Source organism: Lobosporangium transversale (genome assembly GCF_002105155.1).
Source record: "Lobosporangium transversale strain NRRL 3116 chromosome Unknown BCR41scaffold_6, whole genome shotgun sequence".
NCBI classification, from domain to species: Eukaryota; Fungi; Mortierellomycota; class Mortierellomycetes; order Mortierellales; family Mortierellaceae; genus Lobosporangium; species Lobosporangium transversale.
The window spans coordinates 762312-780904 of NW_019028984.1; the positions used below are offsets into that span (position 1 = coordinate 762312).

The 18593-nt window shown below is 43.1% G+C and overlaps 7 protein-coding genes across 7 annotated transcripts; 2 read left to right on the forward strand and 5 right to left on the reverse strand.

Moving 5' to 3' along the window:
- Positions 1–726: 726 nt before the first annotated feature.
- BCR41DRAFT_347870 (hypothetical protein) lies at positions 727–1942 on the reverse strand. The gene has a single exon (XM_022023180.1). It carries the CDS (start codon positions 1841–1843, stop codon positions 770–772), a length of 1074 nt encoding a protein of 357 aa, XP_021884519.1. The 5' UTR covers positions 1844–1942; the 3' UTR covers positions 727–769.
- Positions 1943–4869: 2927 nt separating this feature from the next.
- On the reverse strand, positions 4870–7506 carry BCR41DRAFT_380132 (Sodium/hydrogen exchanger; the record flags this gene model as incomplete). Its single annotated transcript, XM_022027247.1, is given in 8 exon segments — positions 4870–4927; positions 4947–5329; positions 5431–5628; positions 5727–5947; positions 6048–6078; positions 6196–6615; positions 6722–6792; positions 7359–7506. 8 exon segments carry the CDS (start codon positions 7402–7404, stop codon positions 4870–4872), a joined length of 1428 nt encoding a protein of 475 aa, XP_021884520.1. The 5' UTR covers positions 7405–7506.
- Positions 7507–9350: 1844 nt separating this feature from the next.
- Positions 9351–11093, forward strand: BCR41DRAFT_393369 (hypothetical protein; the record flags this gene model as incomplete). Its single annotated transcript, XM_022028550.1, has 1 exon — positions 9351–11093. One exon carries the CDS (start codon positions 9351–9353, stop codon positions 11091–11093), a length of 1743 nt encoding a protein of 580 aa, XP_021884521.1.
- Positions 11094–11941: 848 nt separating this feature from the next.
- Positions 11942–12981, reverse strand: BCR41DRAFT_368289 (CCAAT-binding transcription factor (CBF-B/NF-YA) subunit B-domain-containing protein; the record flags this gene model as incomplete). Its single annotated transcript, XM_022026369.1, has 3 exons — positions 11942–12571; positions 12708–12782; positions 12913–12981. The coding sequence occupies 3 exons, from the start codon at positions 12979–12981 to the stop codon at positions 11942–11944; spliced, it is 774 nt and encodes a 257-aa protein (XP_021884522.1).
- A 1819-nt stretch (positions 12982–14800) lies between these two features.
- Positions 14801–15453, forward strand: BCR41DRAFT_347875 (hypothetical protein). The gene has a single exon (XM_022023181.1). It carries the CDS (start codon positions 14827–14829, stop codon positions 15370–15372), a length of 546 nt encoding a protein of 181 aa, XP_021884523.1. The 5' UTR covers positions 14801–14826; the 3' UTR covers positions 15373–15453.
- Positions 15454–16372, reverse strand: BCR41DRAFT_384331 (hypothetical protein). The gene is made up of 2 exons (XM_022027552.1): positions 15922–16372; positions 15454–15772 (listed from the first exon to the last, which is right to left on the reverse strand). The coding sequence occupies exons 1-2, from the start codon at positions 16327–16329 to the stop codon at positions 15566–15568; spliced, it is 615 nt and encodes a 204-aa protein (XP_021884524.1). The 5' UTR covers positions 16330–16372; the 3' UTR covers positions 15454–15565.
- A 118-nt stretch (positions 16373–16490) lies between these two features.
- Positions 16491–18576, reverse strand: BCR41DRAFT_318838 (heat shock protein 70 family). Its single transcript, XM_022021328.1, has 3 exons — positions 18492–18576; positions 18098–18318; positions 16491–17968 (listed from the first exon to the last, which is right to left on the reverse strand). The coding sequence occupies exons 1-3, from the start codon at positions 18498–18500 to the stop codon at positions 16564–16566; spliced, it is 1635 nt and encodes a 544-aa protein (XP_021884525.1). The 5' UTR covers positions 18501–18576; the 3' UTR covers positions 16491–16563.
- Positions 18577–18593: the final 17 nt, after the last annotated feature.

The following is an 18593-nucleotide window of genomic DNA, read 5'->3' on the forward strand; positions in this document are numbered from 1 at the left end:
GACAGCCGAATGTTTGTTGATATTGGATTGGCCAATATACTTCGCTGCATGGATGACCTTTATGAGCATATTATTATGCTCCTGGTACAAACTCGTCGGGATCCATGCATTCTTCTTGTTTTATTTTTTATTTTTTATATTTTTTATTTTATTTATTTATTTATCAACAAGGAGGCTATGGCCTTCCTCCGTTGTTTAGACTAACCGTGGTGAATCCCATATGTCAAATGTAAGAGCTCGTCCGCATAACTCTTCATCCCTTCAGCTTGGAACATGACGGGTATTGTTCCTAGTACATTTTTGATTGTACCCGACGTCTCTGATCTTGACGGCTGCACTCAATCAATATAAGTAAAAACATTTCCGAAGAGTAAGACCGCGTTTGCATTCACATTGCCGCCTTCCTCGGCGGTCCACTGTAGATCGTGTTAGCATTTCTGTATCATAACCTTGACTTCCTTGAGAACTTTACCATGAATGTCGTCCGATGTGCCATGATTTTCCAGCCTATATTCATAAATCCACGTTTCATCGGTATCTAACTCAAATTCAGCATCCCATAGTCATCAGAGCACTGCAGCGGAAATATGCCTTATCAACTCGTCCGAGGTGTGAAAGTTCGATGTATCCAGGCCTAGACGCTTGCTCTAAATTAATACAATATGGCGCTGGTGTGCACAAAGAATTGTTCCAAGTCACACACCATTTTTTTTTTTTTTTTTTTTTTTTGAATTTTATTTATTCATACGGATTCAGTGTTTTAGTTTTTTTACTGCTTTTGAAGATTATATTGGCGACGCACCTCATCCGCAATATATTCCTTAAACTCCCTGTGCTTGGGTTCCCAGCCCAAAATCTCTTTGCCCTTCGCAGCTCTTGATCTCGAATTACCACCCAATAAGCTCCCAGAGTTCTCTGGCCAATAAGTCTGTTCCTCCTCTGGATTAGTTGCTTGTACCTCTCCAGAATCATTCACCCCCAATTCTTTCAAGGCCTTTGCAATCTCCCTTGCAACTTCTCCCCAAGTGAAATCTTCTCCTTCTTGCACAAAATAATAAGCATCTTCATTCTTGGGCAAAGGTGTTCGATCTTGATCAGAAGCAGCTTGTCTTTCTTCTTCTTCATCTTGAGGCTCTTGAAGTGCACGCTCCAACAATGAAACGTAGAAATGAGCCAGGTCTGCCACATGAACCTTTGACCAATAGTTCAATCCCTGTCCAATTTGGAGAGCCTGTTGGCTCTTGAGTGAGGCGCTCACATGCAGAGGCACTTGAATCGAGTTATGGTTACCAGGTCCAGCACCGAAGCCCCAGATCGTTGGCGGTGCAACAATGTAAGTGTCTACTTTGCCAACCAACTGAGGGGAAATCACCTCCAGGTCCACATTTCGATGGGGTTGTGTTGGTTTCAACGTTGAGAGCTGAGCTACATCATTGTCATAGTAAATGGTGTCGCTTCCGAATTTACCGTATGCACCATCTAGGAGGACACCTGTACCGCTGGTATGAATCAATATGGGGCGCTTACGACTGTCAGCATGGGCACGAGGTCGGTGCAATAGACCCTTGATGACGGCCTTGGCCGAAGGGAGATGGTCAGCATCCGCAGCGGCAAGGACCACATCTGCTTTCGATGCTTCTTGCTCTAGGAGGTTACTGTCGTCCAACGAACCTAAAACAGGCTCAATGCCGAGTGAACGAAGACGATCAGCCTTTTCTTGAGATCGAACAAGGGCATGAAGCGCATACTTGGTGCCGATCGTTTTCTTTTGATGAAGCAAATCAATAATAGAGGATCCGATATAACCGGTAGCCCCGAGAAAGAAGATTCGGATAGGTGCCATTGTATGTACTCTGCTTAAAAAAATAAAAAGGATGCTTGAAGGTTGTTTTTACACACTTGATCAAAGAGTGGGTGGGAGAAAAAGAATGTGATAGAGAAGAATGCGTGGGAAATGGATGGTTTAAATTTGTGCTCTTTTTATATTGAATGGGCCTGTGCGTTTTACCTCCTCATTGCGCAATTATCCCCATTGCTTAAAAATCAAACATTGATTAATCATCCTACACAAATTTTTTTTTTAAGTTTTTGATTTTGCTCTTCTATATTTTTAATTCTATATATACAAAATGAACAGGGATATTATGTATGGACAGTGATACCATTTCGTTGCCACTATCATCATTATTCTAATTTAAGGCGACATCGGTACTACTACTGGACCTTCCAATAGCAGTGTTTTTATCAAGTCCACCATCACCACTGCCTCTCAACATGTCGTGTCGGATACACTTGCTTTCTCTGACGATGGCATTGGCGTTTGTGACGAGACGTCCAAAGATCCTCGATGACCCTTATCATTATATACACCATCTCTATCCTGATCTGCATGCTGCTTCTGATTATGGGAGGCAATAGGATGCTGTCGATCATGATGCTGCCGCTGTTGCGAATGATATTGCCATCTCTTGTCCAGAATATGGTCGGGATTTTGCCTATGATCGCCGGAGCCTCGCTGGAGTCCATGATGGTGGCTTGTGTTACTAAGTGGTTTGAAGTAGCTTAGCGGAGATGATGAACCAATTGTATTAATGTCGTAACTTGAGGAAGTATGTCTTTTCCTTTGAGAAAACCAGCGAGATCGAACGACCAAAAGACTAGAGACTACACCGGACTGAATCATCTTATCCGCAGCTATACCCAGCATGACCTGACATGTTGTCAATGATGGTTCGGCATACTGTGCATGTGAATGGGAAGCTCCAATGCCTGTACCAGGCATATCGGCTTTTCGACCACGAGACAATGACCGGGCACCTCGACTGCTAGAGCGGCTCTTGGGCTGCCCCATCCCCTGAGATCGACCTAACCGTGCTTCCTCTGAACCGGCGCGAGGATGATGAGAGAATGGTGTCAGTGTAGAATGGCTCTTTCCTTCTGGGGTTGACTTTCCTATCTGCAATGACTCTGATATCTGGTGAGCTGACAGAGATCCAGTACTAATGGGACTCTCCCCCTGAGATGAGCTGGACGGAAGGGTGATCCCACGGCGCTCAAGGATCGTAGGCGAACTGGGATAGGTATTTGGGCGGAGCCGATTATCCTCTCCTGGTGCTTCCATCGAAGGCACACGAGAGAATCCGACAGTTAAAGGGGTTTGGTGATTCGGGGAGCTTGCTTCAAGCGATACTTTGGAATCAAAGCCCATCACTATCAAGTCCTGTGCAGTCAAGCAATTTCGTGCCCACTGAACTGCGTCTGAAAGCTCTTGGAAGGGGAGAACCTTGATTCCTTCTTCAAGCTCATCATCATCTTCAACAATAATTTCAAGTGCATGGTTTCCCGTCCTTTCCATGGTTTGTTGGTGCTGAGTCTTTCCACCTTGGGATGGAGGCTTATGTGGGAAAAATTTCTTGAATAGAATACTATCATCCTTAGGTACAACCATGTCTTGTGGAGCTTCTTTTGAACGATGCGATATTGACTCCTCCTCAAAATGCCGCTCAGAGATGTCCGGAGCCGGAGACAGAGGTCGATTGTTCAAGGGCCCCTGGGAATGGGCACGACCGTGTGATAGTACAGAGAGATGCTGGTCTTGCTGATGGGCTTCATTAACACTTGAGCTTGAAACGCGCAAGATAGTCACAAAGCACCGCGTATTTCTTGCTAAGCAGGATGCAAGGCATAGAGCCTCATAGTCATCCTCACCGCCCAATAGAGGGACCACAATATGTTCTACTCTTCCGAAAAGACCCAGTCCTCGATCCACGAGGACAGCAGTTGCAATGTTGGATTCAGCACTCGCAGGAATTAGCTTGGAGAGAACCTTAGTGTTGGATGCAATGCTTGTTCGATGGTTCTGGCTCTGGCTGTTGCCTTGCGGAGACATATCGACGTGTCCACTTGCAATCCTTTGTGCCTCCTCGTGGTCGAAATACCGTGAAGCATTGAACGGGAACTGGCGCGGTAACAAGTCTGATGTACCATCGACACCAATACTTGGTGTCCCCGGCGTAGATGTAATAGCACCACTGGCGCTAGTCACTGCCGTGTTTGCCATCGATATCATAATACCTGGATTTAGGTGGCTTCCACCCGTAGGATATCCGGCCTCGGAGGCAGGTAAATCTGTCAGGTGAGAAGAATTCCATGGATACACGATCCAACCGACATTGAGATCCTCAGCCCTGTCTAGTACGTCTTGAGCAACAGTCGATTGAGCAGTATCAGTCGAGATTGCGACCAGTGGTTTCAAAGGGACAGAACACAGCTTGGCAAATGCCATAACCATCATCATTACTGTGTCCTTGTAAAGTCGGTCCATGCATCGGGAGGCAGTCAACATTGCTGCCGATGTGCGCTCAGTAATATGTAAGAGCCGGATGGCATAGACCTTAGAGTAGTTGATTTCATACTCTGGATCCATATTAGCCTGCATATGTGGATGATGTCCCTTTGGGTCGGATATATCAATGGAGGGCTGAGAGGTGCCCTGATGTCGGTTCCTTTGTTGCTTTGGTGTAAGGCCAGTGCCCTTCTCATGGTATCCAGGTACAACACGCGCTGAAAAACTTCTGGCACGACTTTGGGTCGAGGTTCCTGAAAAGAGCTGCAGCAAAGTCATAACCCCAGGGGCATTCGCTGTCTTGTCCAGACAAAACATGATTGAGTTACGTTTCTTCCATCCCTGCCCCGGTCTTAATTCCACATCGTCCTCATCATCGCCATGGACGGACTGGCTATTCGGGGCATCGATGTGGATGCCATCTAGGCCCTCGAGACGGCCGTTTGTATTTTCCATTGAGCCTCGACCCTGTCTTTCTTTCTCAATATCGCCCTCTTCCCCACGTCTGTGTCGTAGGTTTTGTACTAAAGCGGATAGGAAGCCTCTCTTTTGGGAACTTGAAGGAGATTCATCGACTGATGCCTTGAGGTTATTATTTGACCGAACCCCTTTGAGCTTCCGCTCTGCTTCTCTCTTGGCTTCCAGAGCCTTTTGGTAAGAGACCGGGTACAGATAGCTGACTAAAGGGGTTGCGATCATAGTCAATAAGAGGCACATGGCAATCATAATGACAAACACTCTGTCGCTAAGCACACCAGCGTCGTGCGCGAGGTTAAGGACGATGTACTCGACTAGTCCTTTGCAGTTCATCAGAAACCCAATCGAAAGCGCTTCTCTCCATGTCATACCATTGACCTTCGCTGCGGATATACAGCCAAGCATCTTACCAACAAATGCAATCAAGGTAACCATGATCACATATCCCCAGGTAAGGCCGTTATCCAATAGGCCCACCTCCGTCTTTAAGCCGGAGCATGCGAAAAACTAGAAGTGAGAGTGAATGGTTTTGATTAGGTGAGACATGCTGTGACCATGAAAAATATTGTCACTAGCAAAAGAATAATAGTAATAGTTGCTGTATTTACAATAGGCAAGAAATAAACCCCCACAAGATCCTCGATGCGGCGCGTCAAGCCTTCTGCAAAGCCGGAATCATGTGGAATCAATAGGCCAACGAGGAACCCTCCCATGATGGAGTGGACTCCGATGATATGAGTGGCGAATGAGCTTGTGAGGACAACAACTAATGTGATGACAATCATCTTTTGTGATGGTTCTTCCTCCTAGGTAAAATAAAAAGTTAAGAATACATTATAATGATTAACATCATCTTTGAAGGACACAACACCAGGAAAAGTAAAGCAGTGATGAAAGTCCTTACAGAATGGGTTAGGCGCACCAACGACATCAAAATTGGGCGAACGATGTAAACAAGGATAACACACCATCCGATGGACATTAGCACAACATAGAGTGGCATGATAGGCGTAGTTGAATTGAACAGACTGACTAATAGGGCAACAAGGACCCAGGCAAATATATCTACTGCTGCTGCTGAGCAGACGGTGATAAATCCAACTGTTGTGCTCATCAGCTGCATTTCTGTAATAATCACGAGAAGAGATGGGCATATTGAGTATCGACGAAAAATTTCCTTTACAGCTATATTCATTGGGCTAATTAGGTTCCATTAAATTTTTACCTGCAAGGATACGTGCTAATATCGGGAACGCCTACGAATGTTTTAAATTATGACGATGCATTCATGCCTCATTAGCCACTACCGTATTTGAACAATATGCCAATAATAAGGGGATCCCATCGTCCCATTGGAACATCCCGAGACTTACTGTCAAGCTCATCGCCATTCCACTGGCCAAGAAAAACGTTCCAAATGAAGGAGATGGCCTTGTCTCTGTGGGTTGTTCAAACTGCCTGTAAAGTAGAATAGCTGCGCCGCAGGAGAAGATAAAAGGGAGTACTAGGCCTGCAATGGAAATGCCTAACGCATACTTCGCACGCTTGAGGATCAGTTTAGGATCGAGCTCCAACCCAACCAAGAAGAGGAACAAAACCAGGCCTAGATTGGATACTAGGTTGAGAAAAGGAATAGATTCACTAGGGAAGATCAGGTCATTGAAGCCTGGGATCTGACCAAGGATGGACGGGCCTAGAATGATTCCTGATAAAACCTCAGAGACGACCTTGGGCTGGCGTAAGCGATACATCAACAGGTTGACCGCATAGCATAACGATAGGATGATGACGGTCTATTGGCAATTAAACATAGCAATGAGAATGAATAATGAAGACCCTAAATTGTAGTAGAGCAAAGAGAATGCAATAAATAATAAAAATCATGATGGATAAACTCACTTGTACGATAAAAAGTGGCAGGGGATCGGCTAGATCAAATCGGATAGGGTTCTGTCCATTGAGGATATTGCCTACAATGGAGCAAAACATATCATGCACAAGCACATCATTATGGTGGTCAGACCAAAGAACAAAAACGAGTGGTAAATAGTGCTGATCCAGAGATATGGAGAATGAGAAGTAAAAAAAAAAAAAGTAGAGGCCTGTATAAAGCACACTTGACAACGAATGATAGGATATCATTGAGAGGGGCTGCATAGTTATCCGTCTATCGTTTCCTGAGAATTCTTTTGGTATAGGACACCAAGCCCGTTTTTTTGTTTTTGTTGATCCTCATGTTAAAAAATAAGGAGTAAGCGCAGGATATTGGTTTTCCCGTCCTTGTTTCTCAGTGAACAACGCAGTAACGAAAATGCATGCACAAACGTGCATTCGGAGATGAATGACGGATCAAGCAGTGTTTCCTCTTTCCTCTCCTATTTTCCCTTTTTCCTTCTTCCTTCGTTGAATACTGTTGAATTAAACTCAAAAGAAATTGAGAAGTCTGTGTGCGGCTGAGCAAATAAATCGTGGGGAAATAAAGAGATCCTCGAGATAAATAAATAAAAAAAATAAAAATAAAAAATCAGTCACTCACCACCAGCGTGCGACTTCTCATCACCAGTGCTATTGGTGGGAGCCATCTTGTATTAGCTGGAGGAAAAATAAAAATGAATGTGTATGAAAAAGGATGAGAATGAATGTGGGAATGAATGGGTAAAGAGAGGAAGAGAAATAGAAAGCTGATCCTACAGAGGGAGGAGATAAAAAAAAAGACTAAGGAGGGGAGTACCATGAGTTTTATAGGTTTAAAGGTGCAGTTGCCTTATCTGGGCTCAAAAAATACTATGTGTTCACTCTGCATTGTATCCGAGAACTATCCTGCCATGTTGTTCCAGTCATGTGGGGACATCGATCCGGATAAATGTATTAGCTCAAATTCGATAAAGCCTAATTGAGCAAATCAAACAAAACTGGGAATAAGCAACTGGCTTTGTCGTAAACAAAGGACACGTTCGATTTGATCAAAAGTGTATTGGGGTGGCGGAGACACCCAAAATGCCTAAAGTGGAGATAAAAAGCACATTTGCCAACGCACATATTTTTATCATACAAGGCTAATGGAGGAAAATAGGAGACAATGACATCAATGGTAGATCAAAAAAAAAAATAGGTAAAAGCCTAGTCATACGAACATGTGCAGCACTTCTTTATTCACGAGGACGCCTCCCCCCTTATTGAAAAAGGCATCACGTTTTCGTCTGCGATTACCATTGATTCCATTGATACCATTGATGTTCAAGGAAGAGTGAAATAGTGAAGGTGTACCTACTTTTATTTCCACGTTCTCTTTCTTGTCTTGTTTCTACAATAGTTTGCAAAAACACAGGTCCTCTCCTTGTGTTTGCGTTGAATGCCTAATATATACTCTCACCTTCAAATCGATAGAGTTATCGGGGCTGAAGTCTTTGAAAGTATACACAGTATATATATATATATATACTGTACACGTACATAATTGTATCTAAAGCGAGCTGATTGGCTAGTCCAGATACTCTAGCATAATTCCAAGACATGCGTGGTTCCCAGTGCAGCAAGAAATTGTATGTGTTCAGGAACCCCTCTATCCCTTTTATATTTGCACGCGCATGAGTAATGCAGATCAATGGGACCAGAGGGTACACCTCCTTTTTATTTCAAAAAAGAAAAGACAAGTATTGAGTATCTCGCTCCACACATACTCTGCAAAAGATAAGGTTAGAGCCAGCCTTCCGTAATAGAGTTATGGTCTAAATCGATATCTGTAGCCTTAGACCCCTTTGGCCCTGGTATAAATATAACATCACGAGACCTTTGGTGATCTCCGGTATCTTCAACATAGTTCAAAGTTTACTAAGGCCCAATGCTCCCAGATCTCGCCGAGGATTGATATCGAGCAAGCTATATTACAGCATTAACCGAGTTAATTGTTGCGATCCACAAAATGCATAGTGTATATAATACTATTATCACTCTTTCGGTTGGCAATGGATCGAAACGCAGAGGCCCAAAATATATTCCATCATTTCCATATATGAAATTAAGCTATATTTCATGCTTCCATCTGGCATTTAAAAGATGATTGATTTATGGAATAGTGGAAGTAGAGGTGGGATGGATGCATAAAGACAAACCAGTATTAGATAAGGGTATATGTGACCAAAGATAAAAAAGATGCTACTGCTTCCGTTCTGTCAATAATATGAAGGCTTCATCGACTGAATCTTGGCTATCAGTATAGACCTAATGAATCAGTTTTTCTATCGTCTGTCAAGGGTCCAACAACACCCCACACTAACATTGACAAGTTCTGATGTTGGTATTTCGAGAACAACAACAACAGCCTTTGAATCAAAAACGAATCAGATACAATGCAATGATATTCCAACGAATAAAACAAACAAATGGTGTTTAAATGCATCGTTGTGCTGGCTTGCATAGCCTTGAATGTAATTATCCTTCCCTCCCTCTCTCCCTTCTTCCCGCCACCCCTTTCCTCTCTTTCTTGATTGTCAGATCACATTAATTTTACTCTCTGCATTACTTAGCTATGGATGTTGCCATCTTTGACATACCGCACATCATAGATAGCATCGGTCAGTGTCTTAACCAGAGCGACCTATTCAGCTGCATCCTCGTCTCAAGGCAGTGGCATTCTGCATTCATCCCTATCCTATGGGCAGAACCAGAATATACCCAAAAGAAAAGCGTCCAAATACTCCCTACTGCACTATGGCGTTACCGCCACCACATCCGGTCCATCAAACAGCCTTGGATTGCACGTTTGTTCTTGGAGCCATTACCTATAATAGCGACAGTTCCGAGAACTAGACTTGGCACAGAAGAAAACGAGCAAGCAGAGGTAGAATGGTCCTTCCCGAATATTCAGTCATTTTGTTTCCACGATAATGCTTACTCGTTCGGTTTCCGCAATAGTCTCAAGCCAGACACCATAGATGGACAAATGAGACTGGCTAGAATGGCCAGCTCTTTTACATCTTTGAAAACTTTCAACATCCATCTCGACGGCTGGGGTAACAGGGTATTGATCGCGCTAATGGCGTCGGTGAACATACTGAGGAGCTACAACAACTTGAGAGAGGTCTCATTGTCTGTGCTTGACCCTGAAGAATACAGGTCTGAGCTCATCGCCTGTTGCTTTCATCTGCCTCTTTTGAACGCCTTTGGCTTGGAAATCAAGCGTACTATAGGTCTCACGCCAGTAACTTTAGCAGAATTCCATGATCAGCTACAAAGGTCGATAGAAAAGATATCGCCTGTGTCGGCAACTAGCACAACACTGACGCCGACAGCGCCAAAACCAATAGCAACAACAAAGATCCAGAATTTTAAATTAGCCATTAGTGGTTTCTTAGAAAAGGGGTCTATCCTGCCATTGTTTATCGAGCGATGCCCGTCGTTGAAAAGCATCAGCATATCAGATTCAGGGTCTGCTGACGGTTCATTGGGCACAGAATTTATCCGCATGGTCAAGGATGGTCGAGTTCCAAGCCTTGAGCATGCATACTTTCGGAGTGCAAACGAAGACATACACTACCCAGAGCTTAGTTTCATCGATCTAATCCAATCCACAGGGGCCGTTAGTAATGGAGGTGGCAAGGGTCTCAAAACCTTAGCCGTCAACCGTGGTTTTGATGGTTTCTCGGATCAATGCCTTATGGACCTCCAACAATATCACTCCAAGACGATGACGAGGTTAGAGGTCGGTGATTACATGCAGACCAGCCTTTTCTCAACTTTACTGGATAGTTTGCCAGAGCTCAAGACCCTCAAGCTCTCGCTAACCTATGGATACGAGCCAAAGTTACCCTTGTCTCAATCTTTAGTAGCTCGTGGGCCAAAAAACCTGACGACCCTAGTACTGAAAAGCCGCTTCGATCCCGAGCATAAGACGGAGTATAAACATCTCAACTATATTTACGCTCAGGTCTCGCTCTTGGACCAGTTACAAAAGCTTCAAGTTTACACAGACCGTCGGAATCAGTTATCGCTTAGATACAATAACTTGAAGCAGCTTAAGACTTTGAAATCGTTGAAAAAATTTTCGTGTTTCCATCTCCATAATTTAAACATTGACCCCAGGAGAGAGTACCCAATTCATCGCTTCTCAAGAGCAGATGCCGAATGGATGGATGAGAACTGGCCAGCATTGAATGAGGTCAATTTGGGTCATGATTTATGTCAAATCGAGTTTAGTACAAGGTTGAATGAATTGAGGCCAGCAGAAAGGACGAGGCACCTGTTTTCCGACTATGATAAATTCGATTTCTGATATTGAAGGCTATACAGCGACAGTAGGAGTGATTTTATAATTCATACTCTTAGTCCTCTAGTTCTTTAGTTTGTTAAAAGAAAAAAGAAAAAAGAAAAAAGAAAATTTTACTTTACATCATTATCTCTTTGCATCTTGACGAAATCATGTTAGGGAACCCATGTGCCTAGAATCAATCGCTGTGTGGATATTTGACGAAAAGAATGTATCTCGTTCTTGGCATGCACCATTTGGCAATCGTTCAAGTCTGACTTACAGGGATGTTTTGCCACTACCATAGAGAGCTGTTTTATCTTTTTTTTTATCCTTTTTGAATAAATACATGACTCCTGCATTACGCACTACGCGTTGAGGGATCAAATTTTCGTACACATTTGACATTAAAAAAAACGAAGGGGAAAATAGATCCAAAAAAACCCCCATTTCTGTTCAAGGGTCGGTCAAATGGCGAAAGCTCTTTGATGCTCATTGAGAGTAAGAAAGTCATGGCTGCCCAAGCTTTTGGTACTTTGTATCGATGTGTCAGTAATTGAACTAATTAAATAAGTAAATGCTTTGTGACCCACTTTATTATTGAATGGTTCTAGAGAGAATAGGGGAATAAGCGTATTTTATTTTATTTTATTTTTTAAGAGCGCAATTGTAATGTGAGGAAAGAATGAAAATGTGCAAATAAATGCGGTCAAGGCCAAACAAGATAAAGTCGAGGAGACGCATTAAAAAAATGGATTTATGGTGATTTGACCGAATGACACACTTGCCACTCGCTTCATTAGTCCGCTCCAATCCTCATAAAATAAAATAAATAAAATAAAAAATAAAAAGTGTAAGCGTAAGAGGCTGAAGGGCTATGAGCTGCTGTTGGTGTTATCATTTGCCGATGAAGTTTTGCCTTGTCCATTATTATTGTTAGCAGTATTATCGTCGCCTGATGAAGCCTCATTTGTACTTGATTCAGGATGGTATGATTGCAAATGAGGATGGCCGTCATATGGCTCGGTTTTTACAATATTAGAGGGATCATAAAGAGGTGGATTGCCAGTAGTAGCGTACTGGAACCGTTGATGATTCTGTGCTTGTTGAAACTGCTGTGACTGCTGTTGCTGCGTCATGGCTCCAGTGTGCATCTGAAGTCCAGAATGGTGCTGTAACGGCATAGAAATGGAAGCTGGCTGCTGCTGCGATGCATCATGGTTTTGTGTCTGATTTTGAGTTTGAGTTTGGGTCTGGTTTTGATTTTGTTGCTGCTGCTGACGCTGGATTTGGATTTGCTGTTGAATAAATGCTTGTTTTTGTTCAGATGTATAGTTGTTATGCGCCAAATGCATGTCGCCTCCCAAGGTTCCCACGCCACCCTGAGCCTCGAACAAAAGTTGGAGCCGATCCATCTCTGCAATTTCTGATGAAGTTAAGAATCGGCCACCAGGTCCGCGGGGGCGACGCATTGCATGCTTGTGGCGGGACTCGTGAAGATATGGCTTGAAAATAAAATGCAATAAAATTATGAAATACGTACACAAATACAGATTACGTTCAGTTCTGAGTGAAGACCGAAGATTAATCTAGAAAACCAAAGAAACATCTTTGCTATTATTTTTCTCTTTAATTCTTTACCTTACGAATCTTGGCTATCCTGTTCAGTTCTTCTAGTTTTGCTCTTGCTGCTCGCCTCTTTAAAATACGATGGTACTATCATCATATCGTAGAACAAACAGAAAATGAAGTTATAAATATATTATCCTGGTTCCGCTACGGCATGTAAGCAAAGGATCCAAGCGATCCTTATTAATCCTTTTTTGGTATTTTATATTTTTTGTACCTGCTTTGCGTTGACATAGAGTGGTTCTTCATCTGCTTGCACTGTAGGCTGTAAATCTGTTCCAGTCATGACTTGTGGAGGCTGCCCTATCTCTGGTTGAAATGCTCCTGCTTGGTGTTGCTGCTGTTGTTGCTGTGAATCTTGCTCGTGAACAGAGCGAGCATGTGAGGATGTAGGGGAAGATCCCGTTGGACTTTGGGGTGGCATTACTCCTGGCTAATTTCATTTAAAACAATATACAAAATCGAAGATTGAAAAAAATAAAAAAAATAAAAAAAGATCAAGGTAAGTGTCATTTTTACCTTTACCAATCACTCATTTCAGTCGTGTATTTTCAACTTACAAGTGGGTGAAATGTTGATGAATAGCCCTGATATCTTGCGTGGTCATTATGCTAGTTTTTAAAATGAAGCACGTGCTTTATGATTAGTAAAGCTATCATACTTGATCAATCTTGAAAGTGAGACATAAAAAGAAAAAAGAAATAACGAAAATGTCATGAGTGCATAATGTGCATGAACAGCATTAGTAAAAAGCACAAAAAAAAAGAAAAAAAAAAAAAAAAGCACATACACCATGTGCATGTCCATAGACAAGGCCGGCTTGATATTGATGGGATTGCTGCTGGTGATCGCTCATGACTCTAGTAAATAAAGATATAGCTCAGGGAGACGAAGACAAACGTTGATATGGATCAAAGAAGCTACTCTATTACGATACGTACGCTTAAGGATTACAAAGCGTGAGAAAGATGAATCTATGGGATTGTAACAACAGATGTAGTATGAGTGGATGAGCGGTTTGTGGAGCAGGATCTAGCTCACAAGTCTCGAAGAAAAATAGCGAATGAGAGACAGGAAAGGTCTAGATACGCTGTGATGCAATGAAATGATGCAGTGCTTGTCTTGTACCACAGGATAGAGGTCTTTTAGACCAAAGGGATGAGCTCCGAATGTGCTAAGGGGTGAAATAGATATTGTCGATCCACCAATGATGAGGTGAGGATGGACAAGGAAGAAAGAAAGCTTGAAGAGGAAAAGAGCAAAGAAGTGTGAGGTAAAGAGAAGAAGCGCTGAAAAGGGGAGGGGTGCGTGTGTACGGGTTGAACGGATTGGATCGCAGCTCTGTGGTTGGTTAAAAATTTATTTGACAAAAAAAAAAAACGTGATATTAAAGAATAGATCCACGAAAGCTGTGATGTAATACGGAGAACAAAAAATAATGATCAAGATGAATGAATGTACAAGATTAAAAAAATGAAATTCAAGCTCGTAAGAAGAAGAGAAAGAAGGAAATTAAACGACCAAAAACAAAAATAAAAACTTTTACTGTCCCTCTTGAGTGACCCATGAAAATGGGGGCAGTGTGGGAAATTGCACGTACTCGCGGAGACTTTTTTTTCATCTGACACTTGACTTTCTGACCGTTGTTGAACAAAGTTAATTAAATGCGCCACTTGTTTACCGCATATGGCTGTAATTGCAGGCTTTTTTCTTTTCTTTTTCACTTTGTGAAACTCGGTTCAAGAAAAGTCGTGAACTCCTTTTTCAAACCAATGACACCATTCATTTAATGTGCTTGTTAGTCTGCCTCAAATGACTGTTGAGAAACGAAACGCGATCTGTAATCTGGGGCATGGGCCTCCCATTGGTAAATCAAACGTGCATTCTTACTCGTCGCCTGGATGCATACAGGTTGCATAATATGCATGCGACTAACGTCTGAAACGCTTTTTTTTTAAAACAAGTCACAACAACTATTCTTCTATTCGTGTCTGAATTATCATGGATTCATGGATTTTAAAAAAAAGTCCCTTCTGTATCATCATGATCATGATATAAGTACCTCCGCCTTCTTTTCCCATCATCTTTCTTTCATCTAAGTGAACAAAAAAAAAAAAAAAAAAAACTCAACATGAACAATAATCACCCTGCTGGCTCCAACTCGGGGTCCTTCACTGACACAATCAAGGGTTATGTTAACACAGCCATAGCTAAGGGTCAAGACGCTATTCATAAGGCTCAAGACCAGCTCGGACATGCTACCGGGCACTCTCATTCGACAACCCATGGCGACAGTGCTGGGGCCGGACACACTATTCAGCAACAGCACTACGGCGCCGGCAACTTGGGTAATCCTACATACACCGGACCCCAGACAAACGATGCTTTTGCTGAGGTTAACCAGTTCAACGCTGAAGCTTCCAGAGCTGGCCAGACTGCTCAGCAACAGAACTACGGCGGCAACAATTTGACAAACCCCACACACACTGGATCCCAGGCAAATGATGCTTTTGCTCAGGTTAACCAGTTCAATGCTGAAGCCTCCAGAGCTGGACAGGCTTCTCAGCAACAGAGCTACGGTGGCGGCAATTTGGCTAACCCTGCACACACCGGTCCTCAGACGAATGATCCTTTCGCTGAGGTCAATCAGTTCAATTCTCAAGCCTCTAAACAATAAAGAGTCAATTGGACAATAAGTCAACGAGACAAGCTAGCCTAACAAGTCCTTTCCAGCCGTAAAAGCCTTGCTCATAATCTAATAAATCATTCAATTTTCATTCAGACCTGCTGTCATTATAGTCAAAAAGCTCAATTGTATTTTATGGTCAAATACGTCTGGTTGAAGGGAGAGAGCTGCGCCTAAGATTTTTTCAAGCAGAGATCAAAGCTTCCAATGTTCTAGTCACATCGCCACCATTCTCCTTGAGATATTTTTCCGCCATAGCCTTGGACAACTCCATTTCAGTCATGACCAATTCCACATCCTCTTTTGACAATGTCACTTTCTCTGTCTCTTTTTGTGCAGCTGCCTTGTCCGCCTTTTGCTTCTTGACTACGTCCGTGATCATTGTCATTGCCTGAAAGAGAAATATTATATGAAAAAAAAAAAAAAAAAAAAAAAAAAGCAAGGGATAATGGATAATTAGAAGATGCATGATGCACGCGGTAATGGTCCCAATGCATTTGTAGGCCATTCTTTGCTTGGCGTTTTTCATTTTATTTTTACCTTCTCTAATTTATCAGAATCTACGCCTTCACGTTCTACATCCTGCTGATAACCTGTCATATTTTTCATGGCTGCCTTGGCTTCCCCGCTTTGTCCTTTCTCTGTTTCCTTATCTTCTTCTTCTTCATCCTTGTCGTCACCATCGTCGCCGCCATCCTCCTTATTATCTGTTTTGCTATCTTTACCATTTGTTTTTGATGTAGCTGGTGTTGTTGATGACGATGCGGTTGACTTTATGGATGACCCCGATCCTGATCCCGATGCCTTGCCAGCGGCAGCCTTCTTAGCAGCTTGAGCGGCCTGTGCAGCTGCAACTGCTTGCGCTACAGCCTCTGCACGCTCTGCAACAGTGAGCTTTTTAGGAGTTGCCGAGCTGTTGGCAGTATTCTTCTTCAGAGAGTTAAGCATGTTTGTTACTTGATTAATATAGGTTTGATGAGGAAAAAAAAAAAAAAAAAAAAAAAAAAAGAATGACTGAGAGATTGCCCGCTGCAATTAAGCCAAAGCTAACAAACAAACAAGAACACGATGGCAGGCAAGGAGTGTGATTTTTGTTTTTTTCGATCTAAGTGGCTTATAACAGTATTTAACGCGTTTTATTATTTCTATTTCCGGAATTCCACCTGAAGAAAGCAATCTTTTTTAAGCACTCTCTGCACGGATCTGCTTTCCGCTCTTCTTCTCGCGCAAAGTGATCGTGACCTTGCTGTTGACATCGACTTGTACAGTGGCCTCGATCTTGAGAGCACCAGCCTTGGAACCAGCAGGAAGATCTTTCAAGACAACCTCCGCCAAGAGAGTGGTCTTGTGGTACGTAGGCTTTACAGGAATGTCCTCCTCTTCTTCTTCCTCTGCCTCATCATCTGATCCAATGCCAGGCTTTTCAACCTTCTCCTTCTTGGCAGGAAGGGGGTCCTGTTCACCCTCATACAGAGCAAAATAGGCCTCGGTCTGACCCTCAGCAGCATTACCAAATTCAAACACACGCTTGACAGGGAGAGGAGTATGATTGGGAATAATCGTGAAGAATTCGTCATTAGGTCCAGCAACACCAATAGGTTTAGCAGTGTGAGGAGTGACTGTGATGTTCTCCTTGGTCGACGCTGCAATATCCTCCTTCTCGAATCCAGCAATTAATGAAGCTTGAGCAGCGCATCCAACAGTAATGGCCTCATCCGATTCTTGATCTAAACGCATCGTGGTCTCGGGGAAGATATCACGGAGCCTAGATTGGAACTTGGGCATGCGAGTGGCGCCTCCGACCAAAAGAATCTCATCAATAGCGCCGGCTGACAACTGTGCCTTCTCTAAGATGTGTTCGACCAATTGGTTACATCTGGCAAATAGCTTGCTGGCAGCCAATTCGAAGCGAAGTCGATTGATGGAGCCATGATAGTCTAAACCTTCAGCAACTGACTCGGCAGAACAGGGAGCAGAAGCAGAGCGGGCTAGCTGCCTCTTAGTGATCTCTGCAGCGGCCTTGATCTTTAATAGAGCCTTCTTGTTGCCAGTGACATCAACCTTTGTCTTCTTCTTAAACTCCTGGGCAACCAACTGAACCAACTCATCCGTAAATGCCTCGCCACCCAAGGACTCATCATGAGCAGTCTCCAAGATAGTATAGATACCACTACGAACCGAGAGAATAGTGACGTCGAAGGAAGAAGCACCCATATCGAGGACCAAGGCAGTTTTATCCTGAGCATCGCCCTTGGTAGGATTCTGTCCAAAGTTGTAAGCGAGAGCAGCAGCAACTGGCTCCTGGATGATCTGCAAGACATTGATTCCAGCAGCTGCAGCAGCCTTAGCCAAGACCTCACGCTGGTGTTCCGTGAAATAGGTGGGAACAGCAAGGACAGCACCTGTAACCTTGCTGCCAAGGTAGGCCTCAGCCTCTTCGAGAATGTGCTTCAAGTGCTTGGTGATAACTTCTGGAACAGTGACGATGAGCTCCTGATCCTTGAAGGTGACCTTGTAGGCGGGGACACCATCCTTAGAGATCATGTCGGGGTGAGTAGCGTCTGAGGGAATCTTGACCTCCTCGAATCTAAACATGGGGTAAAGAGCCATTGTAAAATAGTTTGAGTGATGAGTAAATACAGAGTCCCGGTTCGCTGGTATCAATGAAGACATGAGACTATCCTATTATGCAGTAGATTAATAGAAAAACACGTACTTCTTGCCAATCAACCTGTGAAACCCTTGGAGTGTATTCTTGGGGTTCCTGACAGACTGCTGGAGAGCCTGGGTTCCAGAGATTTCCTCATCGCCCAAGAAACCAACAACGGAAGGGATCATGCGCTCACCGTCAGCGTTTGCAATGACATTGAAATGTCCATTGCTAGCCAAAACGGCAATGGAGGTGTTGGCGCTTCCAAAATTGATTCCAATAACGACCTATGAATCCAGTTGAATCATTATTTTGTTTTATTAATGAATGTAAGGTAAGTAACATTGGCATTGGTTTAGAAAAGAAGCATGAGTGAAATACGGCTGATGCCAGATCGTTTCTTTCATGGTAACAAATACGAATAAAAATGTGGCACTAAATGTAGTTATTATGCACATACAGACTCCATGGTTCAGTTGGATATACGATACAAAAATCGAAGAGGAGAGGAAGTGATTGTGCAAATGCAAAAAACTGTTTTGTGGCCAACTTTGAGCTGAAG